This window comes from Amblyraja radiata, chromosome 21 (assembly GCF_010909765.2).
Source record: "Amblyraja radiata isolate CabotCenter1 chromosome 21, sAmbRad1.1.pri, whole genome shotgun sequence".
Taxonomy (NCBI): domain Eukaryota; kingdom Metazoa; phylum Chordata; class Chondrichthyes; order Rajiformes; family Rajidae; genus Amblyraja; species Amblyraja radiata.
The window spans coordinates 33,236,226-33,250,502 of NC_045976.1; the positions used below are offsets into that span (position 1 = coordinate 33,236,226).

General features: G+C 43.5%; 1 protein-coding gene across 1 annotated transcript in view; it reads left to right on the plus strand.

The window, feature by feature from the left end:
- Nucleotides 1–13,526, plus strand: part of rbm28 (RNA binding motif protein 28) — a 31,221-nt gene extending 17,695 nt beyond the window's left edge. The window contains exons 11-19 of the mRNA XM_033040014.1: nucleotides 107–180; nucleotides 1,457–1,592; nucleotides 3,482–3,546; nucleotides 4,005–4,160; nucleotides 5,932–6,081; nucleotides 7,304–7,378; nucleotides 8,657–8,874; nucleotides 10,235–10,334; nucleotides 11,770–13,526. Of these exons, the coding sequence (XP_032895905.1) occupies nucleotides 107–180; nucleotides 1,457–1,592; nucleotides 3,482–3,546; nucleotides 4,005–4,160; nucleotides 5,932–6,081; nucleotides 7,304–7,378; nucleotides 8,657–8,874; nucleotides 10,235–10,334; nucleotides 11,770–11,907 (1,112 nt within the window). The 3' untranslated portion in view covers nucleotides 11,908–13,526. The remainder of the gene's footprint in view (nucleotides 1–106; nucleotides 181–1,456; nucleotides 1,593–3,481; nucleotides 3,547–4,004; nucleotides 4,161–5,931; nucleotides 6,082–7,303; nucleotides 7,379–8,656; nucleotides 8,875–10,234; nucleotides 10,335–11,769) is intronic.
- Nucleotides 13,527–14,277: the final 751 nt, after the last annotated feature.

A 14,277-nucleotide genomic window follows, 5' to 3' on the forward strand; every position in this document is an offset into this window, starting at 1 on the left:
GATGGACTGAAGTGGCCACCTCTGTAAAGAAATATGGAAGAGCAAAGTTTATTTAGCTTGTTTTGTCTTTTCTTTCTTACAAGCACTTGATTTCCACTTGTTGCAGGTTGTGCATTTGCCCAGTTTGTGGCAAAAGAATCAGCACAGAAGTGTGTGGAAGCAGCAGACAACCAGTGTGAGGTGAGGAACTGGTGTGTTACCTGAACTGGTGTGGCTCTCTCCAAAACGCTTGCCTGGTAACCATCATCATGCCATCTCCAATACTCTTCTTCCTGGGAGCTTGAGGATCGCTATACCTCTCTTATTCTTCCCTTCCTCTATCCTTTAATAGTCTTTAAAACAAGAATCCATAGTCATTTGATCCCACACATTGAATTAATGGGATTTGTTTTCATTCATTGGTGATATGCTGCACAGTAAGCTGCAGTAATGCTTCAGTTTCCATAGGCCAGGAGGAAGAAAGTCCATTGATAAGGGAGCGACAAGCACATTTCACTCAAACATGATGATTCTATGCTGAAAGGACAGGGCTGCTGAGTGGGGGATGTACTTGTGGGACATTGTGCACAAGGTTTTTTTCCTTAGTTTTTTAGTCAAGAGCGTCATAGGCAAGGTCAACATTCATTGGCTCCCCTTCATTATGCCTGAATAAAGTGGTTATGCCATTTCAAATAATATTATTTTGTATTGTCCATATTGCTGTGTGTCTGGAATAGCATATGGGCCAGTTTGCAAACATGGCATATTTCCTTCTCTGAAAGACTTTGATGAATTAGATGAGTTTTTAAGGTTTTGTGATCATCATGAGTTTTGGTTTTAATTCAGTTTATTAACCTCAATTTCCATAGTGGGATTTGAAGTGGGCACTATGGATTGTTAGCCCGGGCCTCTAGGTTACAATCCCACATCTTAACCATGGCACCAATAAAGTGGTTTAAGGTATATGACTGTGGAGTATGACATGTTGATTACCACTTTTTCCCCCAGTATGGAAATAATATACTACTAGTAGCCTGTAACTCATCATCTCCTCAACTCCAAAATACTTCCTGCACTAACTCCATCTCAGTCCTACCTCCTTCAGAGTCATGGTCATCTATTACAGTACTCTTGTTCTACTAATGTTGTACTTCAATGAAACGGGGTCAAAATCATCATCTGTAATTTGATGACCTTGTCTCACACCACCTGAGGCACAATTTCAGCTGTTATGTGGCCATCCATTCTTCATTGGTGGAAGAACAACTTTATCCTGCTAATACAGGATTGCTTTGTAGGCTTGTTACCATTCTCCTGTCCCTGCTCAGAACCCTTGCTTTGCTTATTTCTTTAACTAGCTCATGGGATTCTTGGGAATTACGTTGGTTGTTTACTGATGTGTGACCCAGGCCACTTTTACCTTTCTTTGAGTATGTTCATGGGCATCTGACGTAAACTGGATATTTTTGGTTTTCAGACTGGAGGTCTCAAGCTGGATGGGAGGAAGCTCAACGTGACCATTGCAGTCAGTCGTGATGAGGCTAAGAAACTGCGGCAAACAAAGTCGGACAAGCCAACTGGAACACGCAACATGTACCTGGCACGAGAGGGCTGTAAGTATCCTGAGTAGCAGTTGATCAGCAGGGTTTCACTGCATAATCCCTAAAAGATCTACTGTAGCTAAGGTGTGATGGAGTCATAGAGTGATACAGCGTGGAAACAGGCCCTTCTTGTCCACACCGGCCAATATGTCCCAGCTGCACTAGTCCCACCTGCCCGCGTTTAGTCCATATCCCTCCAATTCTGTCCTATCCATGTACCTGTCTAACTGTTTCATAAATATTCAGATAGTCCCTGCCTCAACTACCTCCTCTGGCAGCTTGTTCCATACATCCACCAGCCGTTGTTACCCCTCAGATTCGTATGAACTCTTTTCCCCTTCGCTTTAAACCAATGACCTCTGGTCCTCGATTCACCTACTCCGGGCAAGAGACTCTACAATACAATACCGTTTATTGTCATTTGAACTTCAAATGAAGTTTAAACGAAATTTGGTTTCTGCAGTCATACAACAAGAAAAGAACCAAGACACACAATTAACACAATTTACACAAACATCCATCACAGTGAATCTCCACCTCACTGTGATGGAAGGCAAAGTCTTGTCTCTCCCCTGCTCTCCACTTCTTCTCCAGATGTCAAAGCCCCCGGCGGGCAATGGTAAGTCCCGCGGCCATTAAGGCCGCGCCAGGCGATGTAAGGCTCTGCCCAGGTCTTGATGTTGGAACCCCCGGCGGGCGCTAGCATGTCCCGTGGCCGTTAAAGCCGCGCAGGGCGATGTAAGGCCCTGCTCCGGGTCGCCTTCAATCCCGCAATTCGGGCAGGAGAAGATGCCGTTGCGGAAGCTCCATAAAGCGGTCTCTCACCAGGGACCGCGAGCTCCCGATGTCAGCGGCCACCGGGCTTGCGGCCGAAGCTCCGGAGTCAGGCCGCAGCAGCGCGCCACCACGGCTATCCACGCTCCAAAGCCGGCCAGCTCCACGATGTTGAGTCCGCAGGCTCCGTGACTGGAGCCCCCAGGTCGTTCCGGTTGGAGGCCGCTCCACGGTGCTAGGCTCCAACGACAACGGAGACACGACGGGAAAAAGTCGGGTCTCCGGTGCAGGGAAGAGATTTAAAAGGTTCCCCCACTCCCCACCCCCCACACAGTTAAAAACAATAAAAAACCACTACAAACTATACACTCAACGGGACAAATTTTTTTTTAAAAAGACAGACGGACTGCAGAGGCCGCTGCAACATCGGTCGCGCCACCTGACTATGTGCATCTATCCGATCTATTCCTCTCATGATTTTATATACCTCAATAAGATCACCCCTCATCCTCCTATGCTCCAAGGAATAGAGTCCCAGCCTACACAGCCTCTCCTTATAGCTCAGACCCTCTAACCCTGGCAACATCATCATAAATCTTATCTGTACCCTTTCCAGCTTGACAACATCTTTCTTATAACACGGTGCCCAGAACGGAACACAATACTCTAAATGCGGCCTCACCAACGTCTTATACAATTGCAACATGACCTCTCAACTTCTATACTCAGATCATCAGATGTCGGCCATATTTCAATGAGCATCATTCTCGCCTCTGAAATACAAGGTTGTGGGGGCTCTAAACCATCGCCGGAGAACTGAGAGCCCCTCTGATCCATGCTATGATGGATAAAGAGGTGCAATTGTCCAGACCAATATTTATTTATTAAACAGGTATCATTGGATATCTAGCTTTTGTCATGTTGATGTTTGGGAAACTTTGGTGGGTGCAAATGGACTACTAAATTTCTCAAATAGCAACGGTGACTGTTCAAACGAATCTTAGTTTTTTGCAGAATATATTTTGACATTGTAATGTTTAAAAAGGTGAAAAATAATTTTGTCCATTCAGAGCAAAAATCTCCTGATACTGGTAGGAGAAAAAAAGTAATGTTTTCTTTTTTTCCAGTAATTCGAGCTGGAATGAAATCTGCTGAGGGTATGAGTACTTCAGACATGACCAAGAGGATGCGGGTGAGCTATTTGATCATCCCTCGTTACAAATACAATTACTGTACCCTATTCTCATCCACTTGTTTCTGGAGGTTGAGAGAATGCTTTCAAGCAGGATTCTTAGCTGGGAAAGATATTTACAGAATGTCAAGTGTCCCAATATATTGGGGACCATCTTCTCAATGGGTAGAGCATTGCTAGTGGGTATATTTAGAAGATACAAATTGAACAACCAAGTCTGTGTTTACTGGTTTCATGCTGAGAGTGTGCATAGCAGGCTGGGAGTGCATGAGGGAGGGAGACATCAGCTAATTCAGGTGGGAGCAATGTAAGGTACGTGTTGTGGCTCCAGTACCCCTCAGTCCTGCAGTTCTTTCCTGACCATTCCGCCTTGATGTCCTCCACGAATAACCATCTTTGTCCAGTGAAACAGGTACAAATTTATTGCAAGACTGACCCCACACTTGTTTTGTGTTTAGTTTGAGGAGCTTAAGCGGCACAAGTTGAAGGATGTGAATATTTTTGTCTCGCCAACAAGGCTGTGTGTCCACAATGTTCCAAAGTCAGTGACCGATCAACAGCTTCGGAAACTTTGTTTACAAGCCGCTGGTACAAAGGAAGCTCGGATAAAGGAGGTAAGAGCTAGTGACAATGACATTGTAGTGATATTGGGGGGAGGAATGCACAGACACATTTATGGAAGAGGAAAGAAAACAAAGGGATACCTGACTTTTCTTGATTAGTACAGGTGCCAGAAGTTATTGGGGAGAAGGCAGGAGAATGGCATTAGGAGGGGGAGATAGATCAGCCATGGTTGAATGGTGGAGTAGATTTGATGGGCTGAATGGCCTAATTCTGCTCCTATCACCTATGATCATATGACCTGACTGTTAATCCACCTCCTGTAGTTTGCAGTAGTAATGCTTGAGAGAATGAGCCCAGGGCAGCAGTCAGGTTGAATATTTGAATCATTTTAAATACAGTTGATAAAGTACTTTGTTTTTGAAATGCTTTTATTTCAAAACCTGACAAGTTGTTTGGAAATACAGGCAGTCCTGCTCTAACTGGGTAGTTGCGATCTTATGAAATCTCCCATTATAGAAGATTGCATCTTAAAACAACTGTGCCAATGGGGGAAAAGGGGGGTTAGGAGCTGAAGAGCTTCAAACTTGCAATAATGTTGTTTTTCCTGCAAGATTTTCAAATGTCACAACCTCTTTAATACCCCTGCTTGCAGGAACAAAAATTAACTTATGGGTGTTAAAATGACCATTCTTCCTTAATGTCTTCCTGTGTGTGAAGAAGTTGCCCCACGAGTCATCTTTCAATCATTCCCCTCGCTCCTTAAACATTCGACCTCTAGTACTGGATTCCTGTGCCTTGCGAAGGAGACTGACCATTTACCTTATGTATGTCCCTCATGATGTTGAATGCCTTAATAAGGTAATTCCTCAGCCTTCTACAACCCTGGGAAAAAAACATTCCAGTCTATCCATTTTAACTCAAGTCTTCAAATCTTGATATGGTCCTGGTTAATATTTGCTGTATCATTTCTAGCTTAATGGCATCTTTCCTATGGCTGGGTGACCAGAACTGCACACAGTAATCCAAATGTGGCCTCACCAATGTCTAGTACAGCTGTAACATGATGTCCCAACTCCTGTACCCAGTACCTATATTGATGAAGACAAGTGTTGCAAATATCTTCTCACCAGAGTTAATACTTATCTCAAATAGTTAAAAATGAGCTGCTGGAGGAATTCAGCAGGTCAGCCAGCATCTGTGGAGGGACTGTAGATATATCGGGTCAAGACTCTTCATCTGGGCTGAAAGGTCCATTTCTCTCCACCGATCCTGCCCGACTTGCTGAGTTCCTTCAGCAGCTCATTTTTTGAGCCTCTTGTCTCAAATGAAATAGTTAATGTTTCATGCAGTAATTAGGCAGTATCATGGTTTGGGCTGTTTGGTGGCAGATACATTTGTGTTGGGCAAATGTGACACAATGACCATCACCAGCAGGAGGGAGAATCGATTTCTCTACTGGGCACGCAATGGCACTGCTGTCAATACATTATGCGGATCACCAGTGATGAGAAACTTGGCTGACCTGGGCTTTTGTTCAATGTGGCAGCTAAGTCGAATTACTGGCCACTTCAATACTTTGTGGTTCGTAATCACATTTCAGTTGACAACTAGGAATGGACACTAGGTGTGGTATTGCCTGTGAGGATGACATCCTGTGTGTGAATAGTAGTAAGAAAATCATGAAAGGAACAATGTCAATTTAGTTTTTGAATCAAATGTTGATTGCTTTATTTGTGAAGTTTAGGGTGACAACTGTCATTTAATATAAGACCTTTAGCATATAATGCCCTTGTTTCACATGTTTTCTCCATTTTCCACTAGTGTCGGATAATGCGGGACCTACAGACAGCAAAAACTAAAAAGGATGGACGGTCTCTGGGCTACGGATTTGTAGATTTTACGGAGCACAGCCACTCCCTGGCCACTCTGCGCCACCTGAACAACAACCCAGAACCCTTCGGTCCAGAGAAAGTGAGTGAAGCCAAATTTGGTGGGACTGTTCCGATTGGGATTGCTGAAATGTTTGCGGTGGCATTGGCTTTCATTGGCTCCAGGGTAGGCACAAATAGCTGGAGTAACTCAACGGGACAGGCAGCATCTCTGGAGAGAAGGAATGGGAGACGTTTCGGGTCAGGCTGAAGTCTGAAGAAGGGTCTTGACCTGAAACGTCGCCCATTCCTTCTCTCCAGAGATGCTGCCTGTCCCGCTGAGTTACTCCAGCATTTTGTGTCTACCTTCGATTTAAACCAGCATCTGCAGTTCTTTCCTTTACGTTTTGTCCAAGCTCCAGGCTTTGGTTCAGGGCTGCAGTTGGGACATAGAACCTGAAGGCTTTCTGCACTTCGGACTAGGCAGAAGCCGTCCACCCCCTGGTCATGTGTTTAGATACAACAGAGAAGGGCAGGATGCAAGTCTCTACTAATAGTGAAATAGTTTTGGACAAGATTGTTTTTGGCCAAAATCCCAGTTTCTATCAAGCTTACATTAAATAAATATAGCTTTTTCTCCAATAGTTAGTCCACTGCATTCTCCAATATTTCACCTATTCCCCATAGCAATTAGTGGGGAGACTGGGAATGTTTCCACGCAGTGTCCCCAAATTGACATCAACACTCATCCCCATTATGGGAAATGTTTTCTTAAATGATCAAGTAAGAGAAGCAGTTCTTTCCTGGGAAAGTGTTTGAATGTTACTGCTCTTAGTTTCAAAATAGTTAACAGGACGCATTTGTAAGAGAAGGAGCTAAGAAAACTGGGGAGAATCTAGATTGAATATCATTTGAAGAGCTGGTGGGGGTATGATGTATTGAATTACCATTTTTCAGAGCTGTAAGATCATATATGTACCCAATACAGGGGCAGAGGTCCCATCCTGTTTCACTGTCAGAACTAATCTGAATAAGAGGGGAAACGGATACTAAATCTTACACTTTAAATTAAAGGCTAAAATACATTTCATAGTTTAGATAGCATTCCTTCTATGCCTGTTCTTTGCTGGTTACATAGAGCATCTTGTGCACTGTGGAAGAGGGATATCTTAAGGGTTAAAGAGGACCCTGCCTCCATTAACTGACATGAGATACTTCATTGACCCAATGCAAAAGCTGGAGCACAGTGTGCGGTGCTTTAATGCTGTGTCTCTTTCGAATCTGTAATATGATTCTCTCTGCTTTCCGTTCTTCCTCTGAAACAGAGACCAATTGTGGAATTTTCACTGGAGGATCGGAGGAAACTGAAGATCAAAGAGATGCGAGCACAAAACAATCTGGTAAGGACTCCGATCTAGGACATGATTTAGCTGAGTTATGCGGCACCAGTAGGGTTTACATCTGATGTTCCATTTGGGTTTCAATGGATTCTTTTTGATATGTCAAAGTATACAGTGGGATATAGATCAGCTATAGTAATGGGCGGAGAAATGGCAGATGGAATTTAATACAGGAAAATGTGAGGTGTTGCGCTTTGGAAGGTTGAGTGTTAAAGGGAAATATGAAGTTAATGGCAAGACCCTGAACAGCATTAATGTACAGAGAAATCTTGGTTCCATGTTCACAGCTCCATCAAAGTGGCAATACAATAAATAGAGTGGTAAAGAAGGCATATGGTATGCTTGCCTTCATTGGTCGGGGCATTGAATATTATTGTCATGATGCAGCTTTGTAAGACCTTGGGTAGGCTGTATTTGAAGTACTGTGTACAGTTCTGTTTGCCCCATTACAGGAAAGATGTGGAGGCTTTGGAGAGGGGACAGAGAAGGTTTATCAGAATGCTGTCCACACTATCCATTGATCACCTGTTCACACTAGCTCTATGTTATTCCACTTTATCCACTCCTTGCACACTTAGGGCAATTAACCTACAAACCTGAACGTTTTTCATATGTGGGAGGAAACCGGGGCAGATGGACGACATCAAAGCGTCACAGGGAGGACGTGTAAACTCCACACAGACAGCATTGAATCCGGATGTCTGGTGCTGTGAGGCAGCAGCTGCACCACTGTGCCACCCTTATTAGAGTTTTCTCTCCTGTGTTCTTTTGGTCAAGCCTCTTGTCCTTCTGTGACAGTGTTTGGAGGTCCCATATTAGCCACCTGATTACCCAGAGAGATGGAGTCACCCTCAAAATGTGACACCATCAAAGCAAACAACTATCTATCTGTAAAACAACTGATTCTGTGGGTTAAGTGATAGGTTGGTCTGTTTTGGGATGTGAAGTGTGTCAAGATATTCTGAGGAATTGATAAAATTATATATAAATACGAGATATTTGTTTAACCCGTAGGCGCCTAGCACTGGTTAATTTGACAAGAGTTCCTTTTATAACTGGAGATGCTGCTCTCACCACTTCCAACCACAGGAGTGTGCTGTTACACTGCTGTACTTCAATTGGCCCCTGCGGAAAACAGGAACTGCGAAAGGAAGATAAACACAGGGGATAGCTCAAATCATGATTAATTTTATTGACTGAAATTTGGATCTTTAAAATAAATAATTTAGCGGTTCACGGGATTTTTGTAATTGCTGAATGTGTTTTCTTTTTCCACAGAAGGCACAGCAACTTAAAACAGGGGTTCCGACAGAATCCAGAAAACCCAGTAAATCTCTACGTGACCAATTGCAGCATAATTCCTCAGACAGCTCACAAAGCAAGAAAGTATGGTCCGGATTTTGCACCAAGCCTGAGGTAGAGGAAGTGGAACTGGCCAATGGCAAGAAGCGGAAGAAGGTGTTGCCTTTGCCATCACATCGAGGTCCCAAAATACGGTATGGCCTCAATAGGCCTGACTTTGGGTGAACTGGGGATGGGGACTGGACATTGTGCCTTCCCCCACAGTGGTAACCATTGTGGGGGGATGATTTTTTTTGTGCGTAAGTTAATATGTTAGTCTGTGTCCAAGATGGCTGTCGGAAGGGAGAGTGTACGCTGCCGCGTTTTAGCTGCCGCTGCTCTCTCTTCACATTGTGTTTTTTGATTTTTTGTCTTTGGAGCGATTTCTGTTTTTAATTTGTGTACTGGTGATGTCCTTATTATTTATTTTATTCCGACTATATGTTTTTTCTCCTCTGTTAATTTCTGTAAGGTGTCCTTGAGACTTTGAAAGGCGCCCGAAAATAAAATTTATTATTATTATTATTATCCTAGGAAATGTACCACAGAATCTCACAGCACAGGAGAAGCACACTGAATCTGTGCTTGTAGATTGAAAGTTGTCCAATTGTTTAAATATAATTATTTTATGAAAATTCCTTCAGAATGTTCCTCTATCATCATCTGAAGTAATGTATTGCAGACCTTAATGTTCTCATGTAGGAAACAAAATGCTTCTCCCTCGTTCCTTTCCAATTATTTAAAACCTGTGACCTATGGCTCCCTATGCAAAGATGTTTTGTAAGTTTCAATGCCTCCCATAGCCTGGGTGTGATGGGAGGTGTTGGCTGGGAAGAAGGGGCTTTTGGTTACTTCATCATGCACGTACAAAGGACAAAAGTGGGGCAGCATGCCCAAACTGGATTTAAAATATTTGTCTGCTTTATGTAGTACACACCTTGCACAATAATACTTATAAATATGTGCAAAAGCTGCTCCCCTTTAAAAGAAAAGCTAACTTCCCCAAAGTTAAACACCGAACCCACCATATTTACTCACGTCCCAAGCGCTAAGGTTGTATAGAGGAGGTTCGGGGAGGATGGGGGATAAGGTGCTTTGTTGAACTGAATAACAGGACATCACCAGTGGTATGACCTGGGCGAGGTGGGTAGAAGTATCGAGTAGTTCTCAGCTCAAGTCTCTCTCATAAAACAGGCGGGGCTAAGCTCTAGTGAACTTTGTGCCAAGTTAGCTGACCTCCTTAGCCAGGGCCAGACTTACAGCACACCTGTTCCCTGTTTGGGGTCTTCACCACAATTCGGGAAAATTGTAGGGGTGGTATTGTATCTTTGAACGATACTTCACTGCTCTCTCCACGACCCTCTCAGCATAGGGCGAAGAACTTTGGTTCCGGTGTAAATGGTCTTTCTTGAGAAGAAGTGAAGCTTGCATTAACTGTATCATTGGACCTTCCCCAATTTCACAGAATGCTGTGGTTGGTAATTAACATGAAGGCTTGAATACTTTTCATTCCAGCAAGCGAGATCAAAGGAAAGCTGCCACAAACATGCCCAAGAAGGTGGAAAAGTGCAGCGAGTCGGGCGCAACAGTGAAGCTGGCATCAGTTACCAAAAAGGTGAGGTGCTGTAGTGGAGGTGGATGGGGAGGATGGCGATGTTGAGGGTTCTTATGAGGGGCCTTTAGGTAGGGTAATGGACAGATAACATGCAAGGGCAACAGGTTAACCAGGTTAAGGTACACAAAATTGCTGGGGAAACTCAGCGGGTGCAGCAGCATCTATGGAGCGAAGGAAATAGGCGACGTTTCGGGCCGAAACCCTTCTTCAGACTTCGGGGTCTGAAGAAGGGTTTCGGCCCGAAACGTCGCCTATTTCCTTCGCTCCATAGATGCTGCTGCACCCGCTGAGTTTCCCCAGCAATTTTGTGTACCTTCGATATTCCAGCATCTGCAGTTCCCTTTTGAAAACCAGGTTAAGGTGCCTGATCATTGAGTTTACTCTGCAGTTAGTCCTTTAATATCTTACTGGTAGATAGGTTGTAAAGTCATGGAGCTATCAGCACAGAAACTGGCCTTCACCCCAACTCGTACATGCTGGCTTAGGTTGTTTAAGCTAGCCTGGCCATAGCCCTCTATACCTTTCCTATCCATGTATCTGTCCAGGTTTTTGTTTAAATGACATAATTGTACCCACCTCTACCACTTTCCCTGGCAGCTTGTTCCATGTATGCATCACTCTTTGTGTGGAAAAAGTTACCCATCAGGTCTGCCATCTCATCTTAAACCTACGCCCTGTTTTATTTTACTCCCCTGCCCTGGGGAAAATGCTGTTATTCACCTCATCTTTTCCTATCATTTTCTATACCTCTGTAGGGTCCAGGGAGGGAAAAAAAGTATCTATCCTCTCCTCATAACTCACAATTTCCAAATCCAGTAACATTTGCATTTGTACCCCAGAATATTGAGCTGCCAGTCCCAGCTACATTTCTGTATTAGCTATAAGATCCCAGTCCCATATACCTATCCATGCCCTGAGTTTGAGTGTGAGGTTAAATTGACTTGCTTCCTAAACCCCATCTTCCTCAAATGACTTCTGCTGGGCATGCTTCCTCCTCTTACTTTTGCTGAAGATTGTTCTTTTTCTGCACATTCTGGCATCTGGCTCAACTCAAGCAGCTCACAAGATGTTCTGCGAGCACTCGCATGTACAGAAGGCCTATTTTGATGATATTATTGAGATTGGAAGGGTCAGATGGTGGGGTTTCCATTTGCTTCATCCTACTCTGACCTGAGTCTAGGACTTCGAGAGGGGAACCAAGGGGTTGCGGTAACACTTGGAAGATTGACAATTTTTACGGGGATGAAGAGAATAATCGTTAAACCAGCAAATTCTGCTCCCTCGTCAGCACTAACTGCTTCCCTGTGCTGGCCCAGGAAGGGTGAAGCCTTTCAGAGGCCTTGGTTGAGAGCCAATCTAGGAATCAGCATGGTTACTTACAAATCGTTTCAGTGTGCTTGTCATTTTGTTAAATTTTCTTTAAAATCTTTTGAAGGTTGGAAAGGCCAAGAAAAATAAACAAGACAAGGAAGAGATGAGATTTAATTCGCTGGTTGAGCAGTACAAGAAGAAGCTCTTGGGGGCATCCCCAGCCTCCTGCTCTGTGAAGAAAAGCAAATGGTTTCAGGACTAGAGTGAAAGACAAGAAGCCACGGATTGAACATGGGATAGATCCAGAATGAGACTTGAATAAGATACCCTTTAAGTACCTTGATTGCAGGACCCCCTCAGTAACATGACTCTTCAGCTACATGCAGGCCATCGACATTGTATCGAGACCCTCTGGGTGTTTGTGAGAAATATCAACTGTGGTGAAGAAGCTATTGGTTTCTGCTGAATGTTGCTGAAGACTGAAGTCTATCTGGTGGGAGGATAACAATGTGCTTGAGGCAGCTTGACACATGTGTTATGCACGTATGTTCATCTCTGGAGCTTGCTAATTGTCATAGGTTGCCTGCACCCCTCCAACCTTCATCCATTGGATCGAGGATTGGAGCAGGACGGATGTACTGGGAATTGAAACTTGGTCTCTTTAATTTATCATTGTCAACAGTCCTTCGAAGCAGGGAGAAAATAGTAAATCCCAAATGGTAAAGTTAAAATGAACCATAAGAGGTTTTGTGGAAGTATGCTTTTGAATGCCTGGATAATTGTATAATGTGCCTTGGTCCCTGCTCCTGACCAGCAGTGTTCTGACACCCTAGCTCCACTGCTTTGTGGTATTTCCATAAACTGCTGGGATACTTTTAATGGAATGTCTGAACTAACGTTTAAATCTGTATAGCACTACAGTGTGTCTGGTTTGAACATAATGTGATTTGAGACTTTATTTCCCCCCTCCCCTCCCCCCCACCCACCCGCCCCCCCAACCACAATACTGAGAAAGGTGCTATAGTTCTCCCTGTTGCCCTTGGATGATCCAGGGAAATTAATATTCTCCTGACTCCTGGTTCACATCTACCATTCCTGGCTTTTGAATAATGAGAGAGGTGAATGTATTGCCATTTGCTAAACCTGCCAAGCTTATGTGTGGTTGAGAAGTATGTGACTTTTGTGAAAGGGTCCATGGAATTGTAGTGGAAGGTAAACGTGTTTGCATCATGTATGTTGCCAACAAGTGACACTAGCTAGAGTTCAATCAGACCTTGACTCTGGCTTAGTGTTGCATGGGCTCAATCTGTCTGTTCATTATATAAATATGATTGTCACTCATGGACCAAAGTGCAACTGCAGATCTTTTAATGTGACCATGGTTTAAATGTACAAATTCATTTTGTGTACGTTATATTTTTACATCTTAGTTGAACTGTCATTGCCTTATTACAGCAATGTTTAGTGCTGATGTTTTAGCTGATGACAATGTGTAGTGAGATAAACAATTTGATTCTCCCTTTCACGAACAACCTTGGCTTCTTCCACTTATGCCAACTCTGCACTCAATAATTCCAGTACTCTCCCACTCTTCGGCATTTCTTCTCGTCTACCTTGCTGCCTGCCCATCTCTTATGTTTTCTTCCTGCTGTGTTCTTCTGATTGCTTGCCTGTGATATCTCTGAGAGTATGGTGAGTTTTTAATGTGAAAATTGTACTTTGGTCTGTTTTATTTGTTGACTCCTTGGCTTATATTCAAAAGTACTTTTATCCCCTGTAACAAACAATTTGAAAATTTAAGTCAGGTTACTCAGATGTTTTCTAACCCCAAATGGATTTATTTCAGTGTAAAACTTAAAATTGAAGAGGCTTTATCTTAAATGTTTGACTTGTGTGATTGTAGCACCTGATATGAGTATAAATGTGTGGCACAGTGGAGCAACTGGTGGAGCTGTTGCCTCACAGCACCAGTGACCCAGGTTCGATCCTGACCTTGGGTAGTGTCTGTGCACAGCTCACACATTCGCCCTTTGACCACGTGGTTTTCCTCTATGTACTCCAGTTTCCTTCTACATCCAAAAGACACGTGGGTTTGCAGATTAATTAGCCTCTGTATATTGCCCCTAGTGTGTAGGGAGTGGAGAAAGTGGATAATATAGAACTAGTGTGAATGGGTGAGTGATGGTCGGCGCGGACTTGGTGGGCTGAACCAAACCAAATGCAATACCAGGAATGCTCATAAGAGCAAAAGATAAATGAAAAGAGCCATCCTGTCCAACTCATCCATGCAAAAATAAAGTTTCTTACGGCTCCCAATGCATTATATTCCATTTGCCACTGCACACATTGGTTCAAACTCCTGCTGCTTGGATTCTCTCCAAACCCACTTCATCTGAGGTTAACATTATATAATGATTTCCCAAATTCAGCAAACTCCAGATCACATGCAGTATCCCTTGTAATTGATCCTTAATACTTTCCATTCAACAGGGTAATCCCATAGTCCCAGCAATTTGGGAGCTATCTTGTTGCCTAAAAACACAGTCCAGTTGGATTTTTAATGTCAGGGCACTATTTGAGAAGCAGCATTCATTCCTCCCAAATGATACAGCAATGATGCCAAGCGTTAATG